The sequence below is a fragment of the Salvelinus alpinus genome, chromosome 32 (assembly GCF_045679555.1).
Source record: "Salvelinus alpinus chromosome 32, SLU_Salpinus.1, whole genome shotgun sequence".
Lineage (NCBI taxonomy): Eukaryota > Metazoa > Chordata > Actinopteri > Salmoniformes > Salmonidae > Salvelinus > Salvelinus alpinus.
The window spans coordinates 1,974,388-2,000,644 of NC_092117.1; the positions used below are offsets into that span (position 1 = coordinate 1,974,388).

The following is a 26,257-nucleotide window of genomic DNA, read 5'->3' on the forward strand; positions in this document are numbered from 1 at the left end:
GAGGAATACCCATGTGAGAATGCTGTTCATTGATTACAGCTCAGCATTTAACACCATAGTACCCTCCAAACTCGTCATCAAGCTCGAGACCCTGGGTCTCGACCCCGCCCTGTGCAACTGGGTCCTGGACTTCCTGACGGGCCGCCCCCAGGTGGTGAGGGTAGGTAACAACATCTCCACCCCGCTGATCCTCAACACTGGGGCCCCACAAGGGTGCGTTCTGAGCCCTCTCCTGTACTCCCTGTTCACCCACGACTGCGTGGCCATGCACGCCTCCAACTCAATCATCAAGTTTGCGGATGACACTACAGTGGTAGGCTTGATTACCAACAACGACGAGACGGCCTACAGGGAGGAGGTGAGGGCCCTCGGAGTGTGGTGTCAGGAAAATAACCTCACACTCAACGTCAACAAAACAAAGGAGATGATTGTGGACTTCAGGAAACAGCAGAGGGAGCACCCCCCTATCCACATCGACGGGTCAGTAGTGGAGAAGGTGGAAAGTTTTAAGTTCCTCGGTGTACACATCACGGACAAACTGAATTGGTCCACCCACACAGACAGCGTCGTGAAGAAGGCGCAGCAGCGCCTCTTCAACCTCAGGAGGCTGAAGAAATTCGGCTTGTCACCAAAAGCACTCACAAACTTCTACAGATGCACAATCGAGAGCATCCTGTCGGGCTGTATCACCGCCTGGTACGGCAACTGCTCCGCCCACAACCGTAAGGCTCTCCAGAGGGTAGTGAGGTCTGCAGAACGCATCACCGGGGGCAAACTACCTGCCCTCCAGGACACCTACACCACCCGATGTCACAGGAAGGCCATAAAGATCATCAAGGACAACAACCACCCAAGCCACTGCCTGTTCACCCCGCTATCATCCAGAAGGCGAGGTCAGTACAGGTGCATCAAAGCAGGGACCGAGAGACTGAAAAACAGCTTCTATCTCAAGGCCATCAGACTGTTAAACAGCCACCACTAACATTTAGCGGCCGCTGCCAACATACTGACTCAACTCCAGCCACTTTAAAAATGGGAATTGATGGAAATTATGTAAAAATGTACCACTAGCCACTTTAAACAATGCCACTTAATATAATGTTTACATACCCTACATTACCCATCTCATATGTATATACTGTACTCTATATCATCTACTGCATCTTGCCATCTTTATGTAATACATGTACCACTAGCCACTTTAAACTATGCCACTTTATGTTTACATACCCTACAGTACTCATCTCATATGTATATACCGTACTCTATACCATCTACTGCATCTTGCCTATGCCGTTCTGTACCACCACTCATTCATATATCTTTATGTACATATTCTTTATCCCTTTACACTTGTGTGTGTATAAGGTAGTAGTTGTGGAATTGTTAGGTTAGATTACTTGTTGGTTATTACTGCATTGTCGGAACTAGAAGCACAAGCATTTCGCTACACTCGCATTAACATCTGCTAACCATGTGTATGTGACTAATAAAATTTGATTTGATTTGATTTGATTTGATTAAGTGAGTGGTTGCATGCATAAATGTGATAATGAGGGGTGTTGAAAGGTGCCACCGCAAACAACCAAATACAGCCACACAAAAAAACGTCACAACCAAAATCTGTGTCTGCATGGAGAGAGTCTCCCCAATGAATGGTGAAGAGGTGCATTTATCCTGGGACACACCCGAGCCCAGGTGTGTCGCATTTCGCTGACAACCCTCCCGGCTCTGCCCACCCGACATCACATTAAGGAAAACAAGAGCAAAGAGACAGAATATGGCAGACAGATTGGGAGGGTCGTCACACTAACAGTGAAATTATTACTGATTTCTCATTTATAAACATAATAGCCTTCCCAACAATGCAGAGAAAAAAAAAATCCAGATTTATTGTGTAATTCATAAAGCAGGTGATGAGAACAGTTACAGCAAGTATTACAATGCCAAAACATAAAAAACATAATATTTCACTCAAGTCAACCTTACCAACATGATTGTAATACAGTCATCAATACTATTCATATGAACCTACTGGACCTCTTTAACACAAACAAAAGTTGACATTTATTCAAACGGAACTTGACCTGAGAATGTGCTTACTCTCCCGCAAACTTTAGACCATCCGAATTGATTCCATGTCGATCTGGTCATCCTCATCGTGGAACTCCAGCCCTCAGGAGCCTGATTGCTATCACACTATTTCACCAGCCCCAGATAACACACCTGATTAAACAAATTGCTTTCAGAGCACTAGAGTTGCCCATCTCTATGATGTATTATCACCATGATCACCTGAAAAATATAAATAGTGTCACAATTACTTTGTTGGCAAACTGTAGCAACACTGAAACTTTTTAAAAACCAAGCAATGCTCTCATATCTAACCTACATGCTTGTGGTTGGCAAGGAAAGCAAACAGGTACACGTAACAATCAATCATTGAAGTACAATTAGTGTTCACAGAGTTGGATCATGTCTATACACAGTTTCCAGTGTTTGGTTCTTATTTATGGTACAAAAAAAACTGAAGCTCGATTTATTCACCACTCTGGGTGTTGCAGCTACAAAAGACAACCTACAGGTCAGACAAGCACATATATTTTTGCCTTCCGACTAGACCCCCCTACCGAATAGGCTCCCCTTCTATGTCTAGGATCAGCGGTGACCCGTCATTCAGGGCAGGTGGGGCAGAGAATGTTTTGCATGTTATTTTTCAATTAACAAGTGGCACATATCAGTTTGCAAACAATGTATAAAAAAAATTATTGAGTTAATATAGCCTCTTGCAAACATTGTCTCTTTTTTGTTTTCTTGAGTAAGGCAGCTCCAAAATGCAGGTGTTTCAGCCTAGCTCAGTGCTTTCTGTGTTGATGGGGCAAGTCAGCAGAAAATACAGAGCGTTGTGCAGTGATCGGCTCAGTGTTCTGTCACTCATAGGGACACTACGTCACCGCCAAGTCCAAGGGTAGACCTCGAAAAATTCTAGCCCCTTGGGTGCTGCCATAGAGTTACATCAGAAGTGCCCATCCAAGAAGGATTAAGATCATTGGCCACAGATAAAATTATGTCAAATCACGTTATATCTAAAGTAGCTTTGATTAGTTAGCAGTCATTATCATGAATCAAATCGACAATCTACTGGCAAATCCTTTTTAATCCTTGTCATATGAAGAGAAATAATGAAGAGAAATGAAATATAAAACGTGTTGGTGCTCATTGGCCATTGGACATGAACATTACACAACAAGTTGGAAATCGCAAATTTAACAATGAGTGGTTTGGAAGGAATCAGTGGCTAACTGCAAGCATTGCAAAGGAATCATTAGTCTGCTTTTCAGTGGAGTGGCTGTGGCTGTGGCTGTGTGGTCCAAAGTCTAAGATTAAGGGTCTCTTTTCCTAGTTTAAAGTTATAAACATTCGACATTGGCCATGCTGTCAATGAAGCACTATTTGTCTGTGCTCAAAACAACTGTTAACTCTGAACTGCAAAATCTGACTTTAGTGAGTTCAAGACAACTGGGAACTCTGGAAAAATGAGCTACGACTGGGAAAATAAGTTTTGAACTTTCATCCAACTCGGAATTGTAAATCCAGAACTTGGACCTCTTTCTAGAGCTACGACCTGAAGATCACTGACCTCATCATGATTCTACAGTTTTTTTCTCTCGAGTTCCCAGTTGTCTTGAAAGCACCTTAAATCCAGAGAATGACAGATTCAAGTGAGAACAGCATAACAAGGTGAGTCCAAGAATGTCTTGTATGTAAATTATGTAATATGCCAGGGAGATATGTATACTTTAGCTAAGAAAGTTCTACTAAGTGTTTGTTGTGTAGTAAGCTGTTAGTAGCCCATGTGCCTCACCCTAATAATTTGGTCTATTTTCACCCCTTCCGCCTACTTTTCTGACTTGGTGGTGCAAATGTAGCTTATAACCTGTTTTTGAGAAATGTAATCATCAAATATTGTAAGAGCTTTCATTGTCTGCTTATATGCCCCCTTTATTTATCCTACGGTTCTGACTTGGTGGACAGGGAGAACCCTGCAAGAATGGCCCATGTTCTGAATTCTGTCGCTGTACATTTCAAAAGTGCTGAACAAATAGTTTATTAACCTTGTCTGTCCTAGCTCGCTCATGAATGTCTTAATCGAAATTACGGATTGCTTCTTATCTGCTTGTCGTCCCCAAATGCCATAGTTTGTACATCTCATTTGTCAGTAGAAACCACATTTGTTAAGCAAGTCAGCCATATCAGCTATGCTTTTTTAAAGGCTGAGGATGAGGATGAATGAACTGTTTCGCTGCCAGACAAGGCTCCGCTGATAGCCAGGTGTAGCAGTGGTATAGTGCAATAAATGTATAGTTTTGTGTTGTGTGGTGGCTTTTCTGGAATGCATCCCACTTTTTTTTTCCCCCACCAAGATGTATATGCTAAAATCGACACTGTATAGGATGAATGGTCTCTGTTACTGGGCAGGAACCTCTGTATTCCTCTGTGCCTTTCACAGGTCTTCTTATCAGTCAGGAGAAACTTTGAGTTATTGGGAGTACCCATTCCTACAGTCTACTAAATAAGTACACATCTCAATCACAAACAGCTTTAATTTAACACTACTTTCTATCTCTAAGACTATATAATACTAAGAGTATGTAATGATAAAAAACAGTGAAACTATAAGACAGTGTTATAGACAGTAAATTACAATCTATCAGATCTAACCCCAGACACATGGCTCCTATTCGACCCTCATGGAATCATTGAAAGACAGCCCCCTTTCACCTTCCCTCTGCACAAATACAATGCACATAGATAATTCCATCTAACCCATGACAAAATAACCACTACTGCTAGGCTAATGGAGAATGGCGCCAGAGGAGATGGCTAACCAATTTGCGTTGTTTGTGACTTATTTTGGCACTCACACATCTGAGCTATCTTTTTTGCAGGTGCATGGTAACAGTTGAATAAAATGAGAAAAAAGAAGAAACCCACATACTGCTCTTGATAGTATCACTGTTCTTTAATAAGCTTAACGTATCGGCCACACGGCCTTCATCAGAGCTTTTGTGAGTTTTTTAAATTAGCACCCTTATGTAGACCTAGCCACACCCACATCCGTTACACGCATCGAATGGGGTTAGAGTCGAGGGAAAATAAATGAGTGCTACCAAATACAACAATATGCATTTCATAAATATTCAAATAAAGTGTGTACATAAAACTTATTAAACACATCTGTAAAACCACAATAAGGACATTGACCTACCAAAGAAGTTTTCATAAACTGTTGGGTACATCGCAAGAAAAACATCAGAGTAATCTGAAGTAGGGGCATAATTTCCAACATAACATACATAGGCATTTCATCATTTAAGACCTTTAGGAAATAATGTCTGGCGGGTGAAAATCCAAAAACATTCTCTTTTGCTCAAAGTATTATTTATATCACCTCACGTGTCTGACATCTTAACTTTCTCTATGCCACAAAATTGAAAGGTAGTAATGTTTTAGTTTTTTTGTGGCTGGCAGTTGGCATGGACCAATTCTTTGCGTAAATTGCAACCTCTCCTATATACAATAAGTGGTAGATTCTTAAATGCAGCTGCCAAAGCTGGGTCTGATGAGAAAACATGCCAGTGTTTCTGATAGCGTCTCCTACTTTTCATGAGTTCAAAGTATATGTGGTCGTGAACATTACAGAGTGTTCTTTAGCTCAAGTTGGTCTTTTTTTGTTGCAGTTCATCTCCTGTTTTCCCCAGTGCCAAATTAAAAGCTTCCTTCACATTCATCTTAGAAACCTATTGCGCATCTCTGCTGCTTTTTCTAGATAGTCCTCTGTGGCGTAGCATATGCAGGTGCAGTCTGAGTTGTAAACAGGGTTCCATTTGATTTCTCAATCCACATATCGAGGTAATAAACACGTTTCGTGTCACATTCAATAGTGAATTTGAGATTGGGATCAATATCATTGAGTAATGCCATAAAGTCTGACAGCTCTTTTCCCATTCCTCCCCATATGCAAAAAATAGATTTTCGTTATTGACAAAACGTTAATAAAATAAAAAGACCCACATAAAGGTTAGCATAGCTCGGAGCGAATGTGGAGCCCATCGGTGTTCCATTCGTTTAGAGGTAGTTCATCATGAAACCTGAAATAGTTATACATCAAAACATATTCAGACAGTTTTAGAATAAAGTTTAGTAGTGAGCTAGGGCTGCCAGCCCCCCGTATGGGAAATACTGGTATATAGACTCTAAACATCTAATGTGACCCAAATACAGTCTACAGTTAAACCCGTTATTGGTGAGATCTTGTTTATGAAGTCTATAGACTCGCGCAGGTGAAACAAACTTAAACGTGCACCTTTTTCAATGCTGATTTGAATGTCATTGAGAAAAAAGAGAAGTGTCAAAGATTTATTTTCGCAAAAATCCTTTCTGAATTTAAAAGTAATGCTCTAAGTAATCTAGTTTTTCAAAAGTATCTGTAATCTGATTACAATATTCCATTCCATACTAAACTCAGCAAAAAAAACAGATGCCCTCTCACTGTCAACTGCGTTTATTTTCAGCAAACTTAACATGTGTAAATATGTGTATGAACATAACAAGATTCAACAACTGAGATATAAACTGAACAAGTTCCACAAACATGTGACTAACATAAATGGAATAATGTGTCCCTGAAAAAAGGGGGGGTCAAAAGTAACAGTCAGTATCTGGTGTGGCTACCAACTGCATTAAGTACTGCAGTGCATCTCCTCCTCATGGACTGCACCAGATTTGCCAGTTCTTGCTGTGAGATGTTACCCGCCTCTTCCACCAAGGCACCTGCAAGTTCAAGGGATTAAGATCCGGGCTCTTTGCTGGCTATGGCAGAACACTGACATTCCTGTCTTGCAGGAAATCACGCACAGAATGAGCAGTATGGCTGGTGGCATTGTCATTCTGGAGGGTCATGTCAGGATGAGCCCGCAGGAAGGGTACCACATGAGGGAGGAGGATGTCTTCCCTGTAACGCACAGCGTTGAGATTGCCTGCAATGATAACAAGCTCAGTCCGATGACGCTGTGACACACCGCCCCAGACCATGATGGACCCTCCACCTCCAAATTGATCCCGCTACAGAGTACAGGCCTTGGTGTAACGCTCATTCCTTCGACGATAAATGTGAATCCGACCATCACCCCTGGTGAGACAAAACCACGACTCGTCAGTGAAGAGCATTTTTTGCCAGTCCTGTCTTGTCCAGCAATGGTGGGTTTGTGCCCATAGGCGACGTTGTTGCCAGTTATGTCTGGTGAGGACCTGCCTTAAAACAGGCCTACAAGCCCTCACTCCAGCCTCTCTCAGCGTATTGCGGACAGTCTGAGCGCTGATGGAGGGATTTGCTTTCCTGGTGTAACTCGGGCAGTTGTTATTGCCATCCTTTATCTGTCCCGCAGGTGTGATGTTCGGATGTACCGATCCTGTGCAGGTGTTGTTACACGTGGTCTGCCACTGCGAGGATGATCAGCTGTCCATTCTATCTCCCTGTAGCGCTGCCTTAGGCATCTCACAGTACAGACATTGCAATTTATTGCCCTGGCCACATCTGCAGTACTCATGCCTCCTTGCAGCATGCCTAAGGCACTTTCACGCAGACGAGCAGGGACCCTGGGTATCTTTCTTTTGGTGTTTTTCAGAGTCAGTCGAATGGCCTCTCTCTTTAGTGTCCTAAGTTTCCATAACTGCGACCTTAATTGCCTACCGTCTGTAAGCTGTTAGTGTTTTAACGACCATTCCACAGGTGCATGTTCATTAATTGTTTATGGTTCATTTAATAAGCATGGGAAACATTGAAGAGCCGTGAAGTTATTTGGATTTTTACGATTATCTTTGATAGACAGGGTCCTGAAAAAGGGACATTTCTTTTTTTGCTGAGTTTAGGAACCTCCGTGTCACCTGTAGCCTCAGTAATCGGTTTCTCTCCATCCAGCCTAGCCATTGTGACAGGTATAACGGTCATGACCGCTGGCTATAGGGAATGAAGTCTGCAGTTAGCGAACACCAGTGCCCTCCTGCACCTGTAGATAGTGATAGATGGCTCTCTAAGTGAACCAGAGCTCTGGGCCCTCCCGTCCAGCCCTCTCCTGCTGTCAGAATTAAATCAATAGGGATGAAATAGTGTTGCCTTCCACAGATAAATCTGTGTTCGTCTGACGCCGACTCTGGGAGCAGTCCAACAGATTACCTTTAGTTTGTGCTTTTGGAAAATGGCGGCCAGCCTTAAAGATAATAGCTTAATCCAAATGGAGCAGACAGAGCGATTCCCTGTCACGCCAGATGGCTTTGCAGCAAATCTAATGTTTGTGGGAGAGAAATTATACTTCATAAAATCTGTGTCTGGAAAAGGGCTTGATTATATTCAGATGCATTGCTAGAAATATTTCATATCTCTTTGTGCTTCACAGTTGGGAACAGATGAGGCATCGAGGGATAACTGAGTTGTATCTCCTTTCCTGTTTGTGCTACTTTGTTGGCATTTGAATATATATCTGACAGTGAAAGATAGGAGGAATTTGTGATGATTAATTGGCCCACTTCACAACCCTCTGGAAAAGAAAAGAGGAAAACAAAAAGTCTCCACTGAAAACGCCAGAATAAAAGTTCAGCAAAATGTTAGAAGGATCTCAAATGAGTTGTACTTTTGTGGAGCTTGAGGAAAAGTTGCAACCAAAATCTGTGCTCAATTGAATGTTCAACTGTTTGATATTAATTTCCATAGTATGACGAATGTCCCCCATTCAAGTTCTTATTTTTTTAAGGCTTGCGGCAGTCCAACTGCTCACATATATTTTTTTTATTGGATAGGACAGAAGTAGAGAGGAAAAGAGTGTCCTGAAAATATCAGTAGGCCGGATTTAAGCACATGCTGCAGCAGTATGTGCACAGGAGGCAGCGGCTTAGACAAACCTAGGCACTAATTCTGCTTTTCAACTGTAACACCAGTGTAACACTAATGTATACACACTTATGTTATACTTGGGAAATTGTGTTTCCATAGCTAGGCCTGACAGTGAGGACTTGTGAAGTGAAAAATCATCAACCTCTGCATAATCAAAACAGTTGCTTTGTGAGAAGGTGTTTTTAAAGTTCACAGTTAGTCATTTTCATGTTAATGTCAGCTTAAAAGTACCGGTCACCTGGCTTTGGCCCCAAGTGAGTGCAGGTCCGCCGCAGCCATGGCCCAGTGAGTACATTTTACAGTTTACGATAGTAAAATGTTTACTATAGTATAAATACTGTAGTAAAAACAGTAGTACATACTATAGCTATTACTGTACGTTTTTTGTGGCTGTAGTACACTGTCGTATTGAGTGTAGTGTTTTTGTGGACTCTAGTATCCTGTAATATTTAATGTAGTGTTTCTGCAGACTGTAGTATTTACTGTAGTGTTTTGGGTGATATCACTGTAGTATTTACTAAAGTGATTTTGCTTTATTACCTTTGACAAAGAAGTGGGGCGCATTCTCCTTGAGGAAACCTACTGGAGAAATATGAAATTAGCAAATGTTTCATAACCTCTCTAGGGTATGTGGGCCAACATCCTGTAAAATTGCAGAGCGCCAAATTCAAAATACAGGAATACACATAATAAGCATTCATAAAATATACAAGTGTTATACATTGGCTTAAAGATGAACTTCTTGTTAATCCAGGCACTGTGTCAGGTTTCAAAAAGGCTTTACGGCGAAAGCATACCATGCAATTATCTGAGGACAGCGCCCCGTGTAAAAGAGCATTCAAACTTTTACCAGCCAAGTAGACGAGTCATTAAAGTCAGAAATAGCAAAATAATTTATCACTTACCTTTGATGATCTTCATATGGTTGCACTCACAAGACTCCCAGTTACACAGTAAATGTTTGTTTTGTTCGATAAAGTCCCTCTTTATGTCCTAAAAACTCTGTTTTGTTGGCGCGTTTTGTTCAGTAATCCAATGGCTCCAAGGCGGTCACAACAGTCAGACGAATACATACTAAAAGTACTGGTAAAGTTCGTCAAAACATGTCAAACGATGTTTATAATTAATCCTCAGGTTGTTTATTGTCTTTATAATCAATAATATTTCAACCGGACAATACCGTTTTCAATAGAAAGGGAAAAAAACAAACGGCGAGCTCACGGGAGTGCGCCAAATCAGGTCTGCAAACTTCCTCTGTCCTCTGACCAAAATGGCTTTTTACACGTCGTTTTTCAAAATAAAAGCTTGAAACCATGTCTAAAGACTGTTGACATCTAGTGGAAGCCATTGGAACTGCAATCGGATTCCTAACCCATTGGATTTTCTATAGGCATTGAGTTGAAAAACAACCACATGAAAATAATTCCACTTCCTGGATGGATTTTTCTCAGGTATTTGCTTGCCATATCAGTTATGTTATACTCACAAACATAATTCTAACAGTGTTGGAAACTTTAGAGTGTTTTCTATCCAAATCTACCAATTATATGCATATCCTAGCTTCTGGGCCTGAGTAACAGGCAGTTTACTTTGGGCACGCTTTTCATCCTGAGGTGAAAATACTGCCCCCTACCCAAGAGAGGATAACCTGTTTGTAGATAGGTAGGACTGAGCTCTGAACAGAGAGCTCTGCTCTTTTCTATAATGTCGGGGAACGTAATATATGGTATATACATGGCACATACAGTGTATTCGGAAAGTCTTGTCTTACATTATAGCCCGATTCTAAAATTTATTTTAAAAACGATTTCTCATCAATGTACACACAATACCCCATAATGGTATTATTACACACAATACCCCATAATCGAAATTTTTGCAAATGTATTAAGAATGAAAATAGAACCTACCTCATACCTTACTTACATAACTATTCAGACACTTTGCTATGAGACTCGAAATTGAGCTCAGGTGCATCCTGTTTCTAAAACTTGATACGAGTCCACCTGTGGTAAATTCAATTGATTGGACATGATTTGGAAAGCACACACCTTTCTATATAGGGTCCCACAGTTGACAGTGCATGTCAGAGCAAAAACCAAGCCATGAGGTCAAAGGAATTGTCTGTAGAGCTCCGAGACAGGATTGTGTCAAGACATAGATCTGGGGAAGGGTACCAAAAATGTTCTGCAGTATTGACGGTCCCCAAGAACACAGTGGCCGCCATTATTCTTAAATGGAAGAAGTTTAGAACCACCAAGACTCTTCCTAGAGCTGGCCGTCTGGCCAAACTGAGCAATCGGGGGAGAAGGGCTTGGTCAGGGAGTCCACCAAAAACCCGATGGTCACTCTGACAGAGCTCCAGAGTTCCTCTGTGGAGATGGGAGAACCTTCCAGAAGGACAACCATCTCTGCAGCACTCCATCAACCAGGCCTTTATGTTAGAATGGCCAGACGGAAGCTACTCCTCAGTAAAAGGCTCATGACAGCCTGCTTGGAGTTAGCCAAAAGGCACAAAAAAGACTCTCAGACCATGAGAAACAAGATTCCCTGGTCTGATGAAACCAAGATTGATCTCTTTGGCCTGAATGCCAAGCGTTATGTCTGGAGGAAACCTGACACCATCCGTACTTTGAAGCATGGTGGTGTTGAAACAGTACTCTTCTTGCGTTGTGTACAATCAATCATCGACACAAACGCCAACTTGTAGCACCAGTCAAGGAGATTTATTCTGATAAAAACAGCACAAAATTGCATGTCATGCAATGCACGACTCACCATCCAACTCTGCACTCACGCACTGTACAAAATATACAACCCCCCCACCAGACACAGTAAGTTACTAGCTAGCATTAGATTGAATTCTCTACAACAAAATGCACAACAAATATTCCCCCCAAAAATTCTGCATCTTGTTTGTGATGTTTGAATAACATTAACAAACAATTTATATAAATTGTACAATCAAATCATCACTTGGGAGTGTAAAAATCACTTTTGACTTACAGTGCTTTGCAACCAACAACTTACCGCTGGTTTGGTGCTTATTCACTGGGAAGAGTCTAACTGAAACATCCTCCCTCGTAAGCAAGCCACGCAAACCAGCCAATAAGATGCCATGTTCAGTAGGTGAAGGCATGACCAAACTCAAACCAAAAAACGCATTGGCTTAACAATAAAGTGGCAAGGGGAATAACCAATATAACCTTGTTACAGTGGGAACATCATGCTGTGGGGATGTTTTGCAGCATCAGGGTCTGGGAGACTAGTCAGGATCGAGGGAAAGATGAACGGAGCAAAGTGCTTTGATCAAAACCTGCTCCAGAGCACTTAGGTCCTCAGACTGGAGCTAGGTTCACCTTCCAACAGGACAACGACCCTATGCACACAGCCAAGACAATGCAGCAGTGGCATTGGGGCAAGTCTCTTATTGGGACAAGTCTCTGAGTGGCCCAGCCAGACCGATCTAACATCTCTGAAGAGACCATAAAATAGCTGTGCAGTGACGCTCCCAATCCAACCTGACAGAGCTTGAGAGGATCTGCAGAGACAAATGGGAGAAACACCACAAATACAGGTGTGACAAGCTTGTAGTGTCATACCCATGAAGACTTGAGGCTTTAATCACTGCCAACGATTCTTCAACAAAGTACTGAGTAAAGGGTCTGAATACTTTTGTAAATGTCTCTAATTTGATCTAATGTGAAAAACACAATTTCAAATGTTGATGCATAATACCGAATCCAGGTGGTGAGTCACATTTAAGATTTCAGTGGAGGCTCCTCAGAGGAGGAAGGGGAGGACCATCCTACTCAGTGAATTTCAGAATTTGGCCAAATGTAGTCTGTGTATATATAGCTTGTGTTCAATTCAATTGGGGAGCTATCTAAAAGAAACCAACGAGGCACTGAAACAACTTGGTACTCTGCTAAAGTTATCTAGATGTACAGCATTAACCATTCACTTCCAGAACCGTATGTCAGCAGTAAAATATGCTCTCAGGACTGTATTATGGCTGTACTCAAATGTGCTGGTTAATAAAATACCTGTAATGTTTGAAAAGGGTATGTTGTTCTTAAATTATATTGTAAATTGGCATGGTAGAGTTATGTCCTTCATGAAGTTATCAGAATTGCACGGGAAGGTCTGCTCAATCCAAGAATACAACCAATTGATTACAGCATTTCCCCAAAAATGGAGGAGGCATGGAACTGGTCTGTCTGCCATATAATATAAAGGATCAAAACTGGCGGTGGAATAAAAATAGCATAAATTGTGCCATACAGATTGCAGAATAGTTGGGAAGAGATTTTTGATGTAACGATTGCATGGTATGAGTTGATATAAAAAACTACGCAAGATTCAAGACGTGCTTTTCAGCTAAAATTATTATATAGAATTCTTGCCACCACCAAAATGTTGAATATTTGGGGCATAAAGTCATCAAAGCTCTGCAGATTTTGTTGTGAGGATACAGAATCAATTTACCATTTATCTTGGTATTGCCCTCAGGTAGCCTGTTTCCGGTCTCAGGTTCAGGAATGGCTGAAAATGCATAGCATTGATCTAAAATTGACCCTAGAAATAGTTATGTTAGGAGATCTGGAGAGACCGGGTTAGTCAATTACTAATATACTAATACTCTTCATAAAAGTATTTATCTTCAACTTGCAATCTGTGGATTCTATTCGTTTAGATAGATTGAAATTGTACATTAAACATCACAGCATTGTTGAAAGATACGTGTTGCGTAGAAATCCGAAGTGGGTGGCCAGCAGAGATAGTTGGGATGTGCTGAGGGAAGCTGAGGATTAGGATGTGGAATTGGATACAAGTGGAGTTACTGTGTGAGCGATAGAATGATGGTCAAAGATAAAAGTAAAAAAAACTGAGGGGGAGTGGTTTTACAACTAATGCAGGTTTGCCTGAGGCTGATGCCGTGCAGGTGTTTGTACACATGCATATACACACACTCTCATTCAAATAAACACATACAAGAACACACACATACATGTAATAGTGCCAGACATGCACACAAACATATACATTTGGCATTGCTGTTATGATTTTAGTTGTCCTTGACGTCCTTTGTTTTAAATGTATTATTTTGTTATTATTTTGTGTTTGCATTGTTGTTTGTTGTTTTCTTCTGTCTTTTCCTTTTTCCTCTTTATTTCATTCTCTTGGTTGTTGGTGCATTGGGGGGTTCTTGGGGGTGGAGAAATGAATTAATTAAATGTTTTATGTTTTATTTTTCTTCTTTGGCGGGGGACTGTGGGAGGGGTCTCGAATGGTTGAGGGACAGCTACTGGGGAACTGTGGAGGGGATCTTGGAGGGTTCAGGTTCACGTTTTTTGGCCTGGTGGTAGATTCGTCAACGTGCCCTTGAGCAGGGCATTGACCATGGACGCGCTCTGTGTGGGAATCTCTGAATTACATTTATGAACTGAATGACTAGAGAGGTGGAGGTAAAAAATAAATAGGCAAGCCAGGTGAACTCCTGTGTGGGCTACATTGATCTGTTCTAAAAGGAGATATAAAGCACTTTCTACACCTGAGGAAGAAATATCATCGTAATTTGAAATAGAACATTTCATTACTTTGAGCCTCTGATGGAGGCAGATTCATACATTCCTCTGTGACCTATAAAGCATGTCGACCTTGACTTAATATCTTACAATAACTGAAGCCAGAGTAAATAGATTTTAGATGTTGCCATTCTGAAGATTAAATGAAAAGAGGTGAAATGACAGGGTTTTTGTGGGATTTGCATCTTTTTTTTAAACTTTACTTAAGATTATCGCCTCTGTGAACGTACATGGCTAAGTGCCGTAGCTCCCTATCATAAAATAAAGAAGAAAGATCACTTCCAAAGTACATTTCCTGCCGCTGCTCAATCTTGAGTGAGTGTGTGTGTGTGACTGCATTCATGGCTGTGTGTGCATGTGTGTGTGCAGTGGTGGAAAAGGCTAATTTTTTCCAAGATGGCGTAGCAGTGCAGACGTGTTTTGTCGTTGTCCCGTGTAAATTTAGTTTTTTTCATCTTTTTTTGTATATATTTCAATATTTTTCAATCTCTTTTTCCATGTTTAAATTTAACATACCTTCCGGCAACCCGCCTCACCCAATTGTGATACGGATCTGCTATTTTTAGACCTCAGCTAGAACCTCCATCAGAAGCTAGCCATCAGATGTTAATTAGCTGCTAGCTATTTAGTCATTGTTAGCCACTACTAGTGGTCTTTATCTTTAGCTCAGGCACTAGCCACTTTTAGCCTGGATAATACCCGCCAGTCTGCACAGCGCGATATCAACCCAACCCTTAAGCTCTGGACCATTACTCCAGAGTTGCCCAGCCCCGAAGCTAGCCTTGAGACAGGCCCATCTCCCGGCCTGCTCATTGGGCCCTATGATCACTCGGGTACACAGCTGATGCCTCCCGGACTCTTCACTAACACGACTAGAAGCCACTACATCACCGGATTCCTGCCGTAAACTCTGGACCTTTGCATCGGATCACCGCAGCTAGCAGCTAGCTGCTAGCTGCTACCGAGTGGCTATACAATAGTTGCTAACGCACTTGTCCCGAAGCTAGCACCAGTTACTCTCGAGCAAGGCGCATCTCCCGGCTAGCAAACGGAATTACTCCAGCTACAATACCTCTTTTGCCAATTGGCCTGCACCCTTTGTCGACACGGAGCTCCGCCGATCCATCACGACTGGTCTGCCGACTTAATCCCGTCCAATGTGCCCTCAACCGGCCTTTGTCGGACGTCGGTGAAGACGTTTCTGCTAGACCCGGCCTGCTTAACTTTAGGAACGCTGTGTCCCCCACTTGCTAGCGTAGTAACAACCCACCTAACGGATTCGCTGTTTCATCTATTGCTGTTCACTGGACCCTATGATCACCTGGCTACATAGCTGATGCCTGCTTGACTGTTCATTAATTATGGTACTCGGGCCCTGTGTGTAGTTAACTGAGTCTCTCTGCCAATTCATCGCCATTTTACCTGTTGTTGTTTTTGTCTTAGCTGATTAGCTGTTGTTGTCTTTCCCGTTGTTGTCTTAGCTAGCTCTCCCAATTAACACCTGTGATTGCTTTATGTCTCTCTCTAATGTCAATATGCCTTGTATACTGTTGTTTAGGGTAGTTATCATTGTTTTATTTTACTGCGGAGCCCCTAGCCCCACTCAACATGCCTCAGATACCTCTTTTGTCCCACCTCCCAGACATGCGGTGACCTCACCTAGCATAACTAGTGCCTCCAGAGATGCAACCTCTCTTATCGGCACCCAATGCCTAGGTTTACCTCCACTGTACTCGCACCCTACCATACCCCCGTCTGTACATTATGCCCTGAATCTATTCCACCACGCCCAGAAATCTGCTCATTTTGTTCTCTGTCCCCAACGTACAAGAAGAACAGTTTTGATAGTCTTTTAGCCGTACCCTCATCCTACTCCTCCTCCTCTATGCCCAAACAGTTCAAGCTTCTAATTAAAAAAATTATACTCAATAGAAATAAGTCTCTCACTGTTGCCGTTAAGTTATAGACCCCCCTCAGCTCCCAGCTGTGCCCTGGACACCATATGTGAATTGATTTCCCCCCATCTATCTTCAGAGTTTGTTCTGTTAGGTGACCTAAACTGGGATATGTTAACATCCCGGCCGTTTTACAGTCTAAGCTTTGATGCCGTCAATCTCATACAGATTATCAAGGAACCCACCAGGTACAACCATAAATCTGTAAACACCCTCATAGATATTATCCTGACCAACTTGCCCTCCAAATACACCTCTGCTGTTTTCAATCAGGATCTCAGCGATCACTGCCTCATTGCCTGCATCCGTTATGGGTCAACGGTCAAACGACCACCCCTCATCACTGTCAAACGCTCCCTAAAACACTTCTGCGAGCAGGCCTTTCTAATCGACCTGGCCCAGGTATTCTGGAAGGATATTGTCCTCATCCCATCAGTAGAGGATGCCTGGTTGATCTTGAAAAGCAGTTTCCTCACCATCTTAAATAAGCATGCCCCATTCAAAAAATGTAGAACTAAGAACAGATATAGCCCTTGGTTGACTCCAGACTTGACTGCCCTCGACCAGCACAAAAACATCCTGTGGCATACTGCACTAGCATCGAATTGTCCCCGCGATATGCAACTTTTCAGGGAATTCAGGAACCAATACACACAGTCAGTTAGGAAAGCAAAGGCTAGCTTTTTCAAGCAGAAATGTGCATCCTGTAGCTCTAACTCCAAAATGTTCTGGGACACTGTAAAGTCCATGGAGAATAAGAGCACCTCCTCCCAGCTGCCCACTGCACTGAGGCTAGGAAACACTGTCACCATGATAAATCCACGATAATCAAGAATTTCAAGAAGCATTTCTCTACAGCTGGCCATGCTTTCCTCCTGGCTACCCCAACCCCCAGCCAACAGCTCTAAACCCCCAGCAGCGACTTGCCCAAGCCTACCCAGGTTCTCCTTCAACCAAATGCAGATAGCAGATGTTCTGAAAGAGCTGCAAAACCTGGACCCGTACAAATCAGCTGGGCTAGACAATCTGGAACCTCTCTTTCTAAAATTATCCGCCGCCATTGTTGCAACCCTTATTACTAGTTTGTTCAACATCTCTTTCATATTTTCCAAGATTCCTAAAGATTGTAAAGCTGCCACGGTCATCCCCCTCTTCTAAGGGGGTGACACTCTAGACCCAAACTGCTACAGACCTATATCCACCCTGCCTTTCTAAAGCCTTCGAAAGCCAAGTTAACAATCAGATCACTGATCATTTCAAATCCCACCATACCTTCTCCGCTGTGCAATCCGGTTTCCGAGCTGGTCACGGGTGCACCTCAGCCACGTACAAGGTACTAAACGATATCATAACCGCCATCGATAAAAGATAGTACTGTGCAGCCATCTTCAGCGACCTGGCCAAGGCATTCGATTCTGTCAATCACCGTATTCTTATTGGTTTCTCAAATGACTGCCTCGCCTGGTTCATTAACTGCTTCTCAGACAGAGTTCAGTGTGTCAAATCGGAGGACCTGTTGGTACCCCCTCTATGGGGATGCCACAGGGTTCAATTCTCGGGACGACTCTTTTCTCTGTATATATATCAATGATGTCGCTATTGCTGCAGGTGATTCCTTGATCCACCTCTACACAGAAGACACCATCCTGTATACATCTGGCCCTTCTTTGGACACTGTGTTAACAAATCTCCAAACGAGCTTCAATGCCATACAACACTTCTTCCGTGGCCTCCAACTGCTCTTAAATGCTAGTAAAACTAAATGCATGCTCTTCAACCGATCGCCCCCACCTGCCCGCCCGACTAGCATCACTACTCTGGACGGTTGTGACTTAGAATATGTGGAAAACTACAAATACCTTGACTGTAAACTCTCCTTCCAGACTCATATTAAGCATCTCCAATTCAAAATTAAATCTAGAATCGGCTTCCTATTTTGCAACAAAGCCTCCTTCCATACAAACATACACTCGTAAAACTGACTATCCTACCGATCCTCGACGATGTCATTTACAAAATTTGCCTCCAACACTCTACTCAGCAAACTGGATGCAGTCTTTCACAGTGCATCCGTTTTGTCACCAAAGCTCAATATACCACCCACCACTGCGACCTGTAAGCTCTTGTTAGCTGGCCCTCGATACATATTCGTCACCAGACCCATTGGCTCCAGGTCATCTATTAGTCTTTGCTAGGTAAAGCTCAGCCTTATCTTAGCTCACTAGTCACCATAACAACACCCACCCGTAGCACGCGCTCCAGCAGGTATAGTTCACTGGTCATTCCCAAAGCCAACACTTCCTTTGGCCGCCTTTCCTTCCAGTTCTCTGCTGCCAATGACTGGAACAAATTGCAGAAATCGCTGAAGGTGAAGACTTATATCTCCCTCACTAACTTTAAGCATCAGCTATCTGAGCAGCTTACCGATCGCTGCAGCTGTACACAGCCCATCTGTAGATAGCCCATCCAACTACCTACCTCATACCCATATTGTTTTTATTTACTTTTTTTGCACACCAGTATTTCTACTTGTATATCATCATCTGCACATCTATCACTCCAGTGTTCAAAAAGAGGCAATAGTACTGTTTGTCCATTTTGAGAGGCCATAGCCAGTATAGACTTCCTCAAAATAGTCCAAATTAATCAATTATAACTCAAGAAATGTGTGTAGTCGCTCAATTTTGCATCTGACTAGGATGTTTGGTCACTATTTCTCAAGTGAAAAAAATTGCATGTGGATGAGTCATCTCTCATTGAATGACAAGAGGCACTTCAATGAAAAATCCCTATTGTTGAACAACTGCCGACAAGGGTGTTCTCCGTTTTGCTCTACGACCCCCACAAGTGTCACAGTACTCATCTGAATGTAACCCGGTACAGGTTTAAAAAATGAATGGAAGTATGGAGGTATTTTTTTACCAACAAAAAAAATGGGTTAAATTTAAAAAAAAATACATTTAAATTACAGGTTGTAATGCAACAAAATAGGAAAAACACCAAGGGGAATGAATATTTTTGCAAGGCACTGTATATGTCCAAAATACAAAAATATTTACTCAGCTTTCTTAAATCTCCTAGATATAAGACAGACACTTCAAAACCTTATTCTTTATGATACATTTTTTGACTGTCTGTTTAGCCATTTGTGAATGTGTTAGTCAATGTGTTTCTATGAGCTATTTTAGTAAAGGCCAAAGTCAATATTTTATCAAATAATGTTCTAATATTCAAAATCTAAAATTCTAATATTCAAAATCAAATAGCTAAATGATCCATGGTATGACCATCTTAAAACTATTTAATATGTTAGCTTAGTAGAACCCCCCTTAATGTAACGATTGTTCTCCTCCTCGTCTGAGGAGGAGCAGGGATCGGACCAAAACGCAGCTTTTGTGGAATACATAATGAATTTATTTAAAGAAGACGAACACGAAGCACATTTGATAAATTACAAAATAACAAAAACGACGTAGACCGACCTGGACATGAGAACTTACATAACACGAAGAACGCACGAACAGGAACAGACTAAACAAACGAAACAGTCCCGTGTGGTACATACATAGACACGGAAGACAATCACCCACAAACAAACGGTGTGAACAGCCTACCTTAATATGGTTCTCAATCAGAGGAAACGTCAAACACCTGCCCCTGATTGAGAACCATATAAGGCTAATTAACCAATAAACCTAAACAAGAAACAAATAACATAGACTGCCCACCCAGCTCACGTCCTGACCAACTAAACAAAGCTAAACAAAGGAAAATGAGGTCAGGAACGTGACACTTAAAGGCTTAGACTTTTAGAGATTTGAACAGTTAAAAGTGTAAAAACGTTTTAAGTCCAGTAGCAAATATCGAATCCTCTTCAAAGTTCTATACATACAATGTTGGAGCGCCAGTTTGCTGTCTAACGTATCAAAGAACTAAAAACATGGTATTACCGTAAAGAGATTGTGTGGTCCTGTAGAGCATCGGGCTTGCAAAGCCAGGATTGTGGGTTTGAGTCCAGCTGGGGCCACCCATATGAAAATAAATGTATTGTGAGTGACTGAGAGCTAATGTGCACATGTGTGTCTCCCTCAGATTAACAGAGTTCCTGGAGCCCTTTGAGAGAGTAATCCAACCAGAGGAGCTGTGGCTCTACAAAAACCCCTTGGTGGAGTCAGACCACATCCCCAAGAGGGTCATGTTCGTAAGTGACACACACACAGACAGATGGCCGCACACACACAAGAGCACACACATGCACACACCACCATCATCCTCATCCCACTCATTATATTCCCTCTTTACAAATGAGACTCAAATGCAAGAATTCAGATGGTCTGTGATCTGGAGAAATAAGTCATTCAGGATAATCAATATCTTGTAATGCGTCAAATTCTCTATGGGAATATGTTCTAAGCATTCATCAAAAGATATGAAAAGTGCATCACAGAGCCATATTGATCAATCGTCCTGAAAGAAATTGCCTGCAAGTCTCTACGGAAAGAATACGGGCAGTCGAGGTCCATGGAGGACATTGCCAATCAATTTTCACAAACATAACATAGCAAAATCTCCAGTACACCTTTGTCAGTTGGAAGCATATAAAACATAAGCAAATCACCTACTGTAAATCTAAAACACCCAAACTCCTTAATGCTGATTGCCAAGCAGAGACGCATCGGGTCCCATTTTTACGGTCTTTGTTATGACTCGGCGCCAGGGATTGCACTCCAAACCTTCCAATCTCAGGGCAGACCATAAGGCCACGAGTTGGCTCTTTCATACCTTACATGTGTTAGTGCTGTCTTATTGTTGAGGGATATGTTGTACTGTAAGGTCATGTACAGTCGAGGCCAAAAGTTTTGAGAATGACAAATGTATTTCCACAAGGTTTGCTGCTTCAGTGTCTTTAGATATTTTTGTCAGATGTTACTATGGAATACTGAAGTATAATTACAAGCATTTCATAAGTGTCAAAGGCTTTTGTTGACAATTACATGAAGTTCATGCAAAGAGTCAATATTTGCAGTGTTGAACCTTCTTTTTCAAGACTTCTGCAATCTGCCCTGGCATGCTGTCATTTAACTTCTGGGCCACATCCTGACTGATGGCAACCCATTCTTGCATAATCAATGCTTGGAGTTTGTCAGAATTTGTGGGGTTTTGTTTGTCCACCCGCCTCTTCAGGATTGACCACAGGTTCTCAATGGGATTAAGGTCTGGGGAATTTCCTGGCCATGGACCCAAAATATTGATGTTTTGTTGCCCGAGCCACTTAGTTATCACTTTTGCCTTGTGGCAAGGTGCTCCATCATGCTGGAAAAGGCATTGTTCATCACCAAACTGTTCCTGGATGGTTGGGAGAAATTGCTCTCGGAGGATGTGTTGGTACCATTCTTTATTCATGGCTGTGTTCTTAGGCAAAATTGTGAGTGAGCCCACTCCCTTGGCTGAGAAGCAACCCCACACATGAATGGTCTCAGGATGCTTTAATGTTGGCATGACACAGGACTGATGGTAGCGCTCACCTTGTCTTCTCCGGACAAGCTTTTTTCCGGATGCCCCAAACAATCGGAAAGGGGATTCATCATAGAAAATGACTTTACCCAGTCCTCAGCAGTCCAATCACTGTACCTTTTGCGGAATTTCAGTCATCCCTGATGTTTTTCCTGGAGAGAAGTGGCTTCTTTGCTGCCCTTCTTAACACCAGGCCATCCTCAAAGTCTTCAACTCACTGTGCGCACAGATGCACTCACACCTGCCTGCTGCCATTCCTGAGCAAGCTCTGTACTGGTGGTGCCCCGATCCCGCAGCTGAATCAACTTTAGGAGATGGTCTTGGCGCGTGTTGGACTTTCTTGGGCGCCCTGAAGCCTTCTTCACAACAATTGAACCTCTCTCTTTGAAGATCTTGATGATCTGATAAATGGTTGATTTAGGTGCAATCTTACTGGCAGCAATATCCTTGCCTTTGAAGCCCTTTTTTGTGCAAAGCAATGATGACGGCACGTGTTTCCTTGCAGGTAACCATGTTTGACAGAGGAAGAACAATGATTCCAAGCACCACCCTCCTTTTGAAGCTTCCAGTCTGTTATTCGAACTCAATCAGCATGACAGAGTGATCTCCATCCTTGTCCTCGTCAACACTCACACCTGTGTTACCAAGAGAATCACTGACATGATGTCAGCTGGTCCTTTTGTGGCAGGGCTGAAATGCAGTGGAAATGTTTTTGGGGATTCAGTTTATTTGCATGGCAAAGATGGACTTTGCAATTAATTGGATTATTAGACTCTTAAGGATTAATAGACTCTTAAGGATTAACCTGTTTAACCTGGATTAACCTGGTTTAACCTGTTATTTCATATGAACAAACATGTCCATCTTATCTCCCATTGGCACAAAATACTAGGCTACTTGCCTGCTTGCAGTGCAATACACCCACCACTAGAAACTGTGTGTATGCATGGTCTAAAGTTTAGGTACATTCTTACATCAAGTTGAATTTTTATAAATGACAACTTTGCATTACAACTTGCACACACATGTTTTGGAATTTATTGTATGCACACTCATGGTTTATAAATGTGACCCGTTTCAGGAATCTAGGAGTGTGTATCGGGTCATTACTTCACAGAGCCGTTTGAACGGAGCCGTTTGAACATCATTTTTTTTATCATGACTTTACTACCCTGCATGAATCTGCAGCCAGTCAGCTAACGTTAACTAGCTAACAGTACATTTTAACTTGAAATGTAACCACTTTCTGTTGAAATTAGAAACGTGTTTTATCTGAAAATGTTGCTATCATACTTGAATTCCACTGATTTCAAAACTTGGTCCTCCAGTAAGTGGGGAGCATACACATAATGTTAGCTAGCTAACAGTACACTTCAACTTGACAGTAGGCTTATGCAGTTTAATAGTAATAGTTGGCATTATGGTTCATTGTTTAGCTTGCTAGCTACATGTCTTAACAACAAACTCCACTATGCAAATATCCATTTAAATAGAATGTCACTGCATCAACTGTTGACAGATATACTAGCTGGTAAATTTGCTCTGGTAATCTACTGCAATTTCAGACCACAGGTAAGATAGTCTAGCTGGCTACATTTTCAGATATTACACATTTCAAATTTTGACAGGAAGTAGTTTCATTTCAAGTTAAAGTGTACTGTTAGCTAGCTAGCTAACGTTATCTGGCTGGCTCGCTATCTAATGTTACGTGTATGATCTTATTATTCGTATCTCAGACCCATTTGCTTGACTAGTTATAGCCTAATGTTAGCTAGCTAACATTAAACCTGGTGGTTAGATACCTGCAGATTCATGCAGGGTAGTAACGTCACGAGTTAGGATTATGGTTCATTGGTTCACCTAGATAGCTACATGTGTCAACTAAAGACTCTCGTCAGACTGTGCAAGAGCACAGTATATCTGATGAATTTACGAACGCTCAACACCCGTTGAATATGGCCGGTGTCCGTAAACGTTGGCAAAAAAGCGTAATTAAATTGCGGATAACATGGATAACATGAAAACAGCCAAACCAGCTCTATCTTTGGCGAGTAAAATGGTCAGAGCGGGGTGTTCTCTCATTATGGAAGTAGCTAGCAAGCTAGCCAATGTTAGCCATTTAGCTTGGGTGCTTGACTGACGTTGGGAGGTTAGAATGCTCGGATCAACCCTACTCCTCGGCCAGAGCGTCCAGTGTGTGCTTGAACACTCCGAGAGCAGAATGCTCTGAATTTACAAATGGACAATCTGACACCACAGTTGCAGTCACCAACGCTCTGGATAACATAACAGTCTAACCAGCTCTGCTATGGCGAGTAATGTTCAGTGAGCTGTTCTCTCATTTGTGTGTGGAAGTGGCTAGCAAGTTAGCTTGGTTGCTTGACTGCTTTTTTCCCTTTGTATTGTTATTATGAACAGAACAAACACAAAAAAAGAAATATATAAACAAGAGTACATATTAAATATCGAGATACCTACCATAAATCTTTTTGACAAATTTAAAATGTAAGTTTTTTTTGTTTTTACACTTAATATTAATATTTAAATTCTATCTTTAACAATGTGAAGAGGGGTTTGTTCTTCACCCACTTTAGTTTAAATCAAGGTCCATATAATTTGGATCAAAATAAAACGTAATATCAGAGTCTTTCAAATTAACATTAATAGTAGTTAATTTTAAAATGAAATCTTACTCAAAAATCTTCTGACATAAGAACAATACCAAAATAAATGATCATGAGTCTGGTTCACAACCACAAAATACACATTTGTTATCAATAGCTATTTTTTTAAAGGGGTGGATCAGCTTAATATTGCGGAAATATTGTTGCATCCATCAATGTAATTGTCTGCATAATTTCCAATCCCCCATATCTTTTGGGGGGTAAATATATACATCCATATACATATGCATACTGTGGCAGACCAGGGGGTTTGGTCAAGACGTTTACACAGATCAGACACGGACAGAGAAGGATTAGCTCAGTTTCAAGGGTGTTTATTTAAATAATCCATCAAAAACAAAAGGATAGGTCTCGCCCATGAGACCCTCTCCGGGATGTCGACTTCGGGGTTCCGGGTCTGGCTGTATCCTGTCGGGCACAAAACTGAACTCCCTCTTGTTACCTCTACAACAATAACACAGGAGTCCTTTCTTCCCCCACCCCCTGTGTGCTGCCCTTCTGGCAGCTTTATGGACCTTGCACAGCTGGTGAGCAATCCGCCCTTGATTACTCACCAGCTCCCAATTAGTCCTGGCTGGAGAGCCCGTCGAGACCTGGCACGTCCAGCAGATGGAGCCATCGCCTCGTGATGTATACTCCATCTGTTACCAGGCCTCGACGAGTCTCCCCCTGGTGGCTGACCTGCTGTACGCCACAATACATATGCTCATATATACATATACATAACTATATAGATATACATACTTTTTTTAGAATATACCTTTATTATTCCCCGCGAACCCTACCACCCTTCCCCCAATTGGAGTAAACTAATAAACAATAACACTTAGTCTTCTACCTTCAGTTTATACATCTTATACACAGTTTACAGACACAATCTATTTTAAAATAGTTATATATTTTTTTTTTTTGTCCTTCCTCTATTTCTGATGTCCATCCAGTTTGATTTCTACTTGTAACTGTGCAATTTCACAAGATTTCTGAACCTATATACGTTTTACAGATCCCGTATGTTTTACATTGGTTGTTACATCTTGTTATTAGTCCCACCCTTCAGCTCCATTCAACCCCTCCCATCTATCGCTCAACACCATCCATTTTGGATTTCTATTTGCCATATATTTTTCAACTGTGCTGTGATGCTTCACAAAAGTACTGAACCTTTCTATTTTCATAGCTTCTGAAGATTGTAAATGCTAAAATAATGTATATATTATTGATTGATTGACTATGGCTTTTCAAATCACCAAGAAATTGCTATCTGCAGTATTAGTTCTAGGCAAATGTTGCAATTCTTCAGCCATTCCTGGACCTGTGACCAAAAACAAGCTACATATGGACCATACCAAAATAAATTATCTAATGACTCTGCCTCCTCACAGCAAAATCTGCAGAGCTGGGAAGATTGTATCCCACATATATATAACATTCTATTGGTTGCAAGAATTTTGTATATAGTTTTGCGTATCAATTCATAAACAATGTACATCGGAAATCTCTTCCCAACTATTTTGCAATTTAAATGGCACAGCTGTCAGTTTTTTGTTACCTAAATGAAATTGGTAT

At 41.7% G+C, this 26,257-nt stretch overlaps 1 protein-coding gene across 1 annotated transcript in view; it reads left to right on the forward strand.

Annotated features, from left to right (window-relative positions):
* The window catches only part of LOC139562357 (phospholipid phosphatase 4-like), a 206,867-nt gene that overhangs the window by 84,838 nt on the left and 95,772 nt on the right, over positions 1–26,257 (forward strand). The window contains exon 2 of the mRNA XM_071380030.1: positions 20,586–20,694. Within this exon, the coding sequence (XP_071236131.1) occupies positions 20,586–20,694 (109 nt within the window). The remainder of the gene's footprint in view (positions 1–20,585; positions 20,695–26,257) is intronic.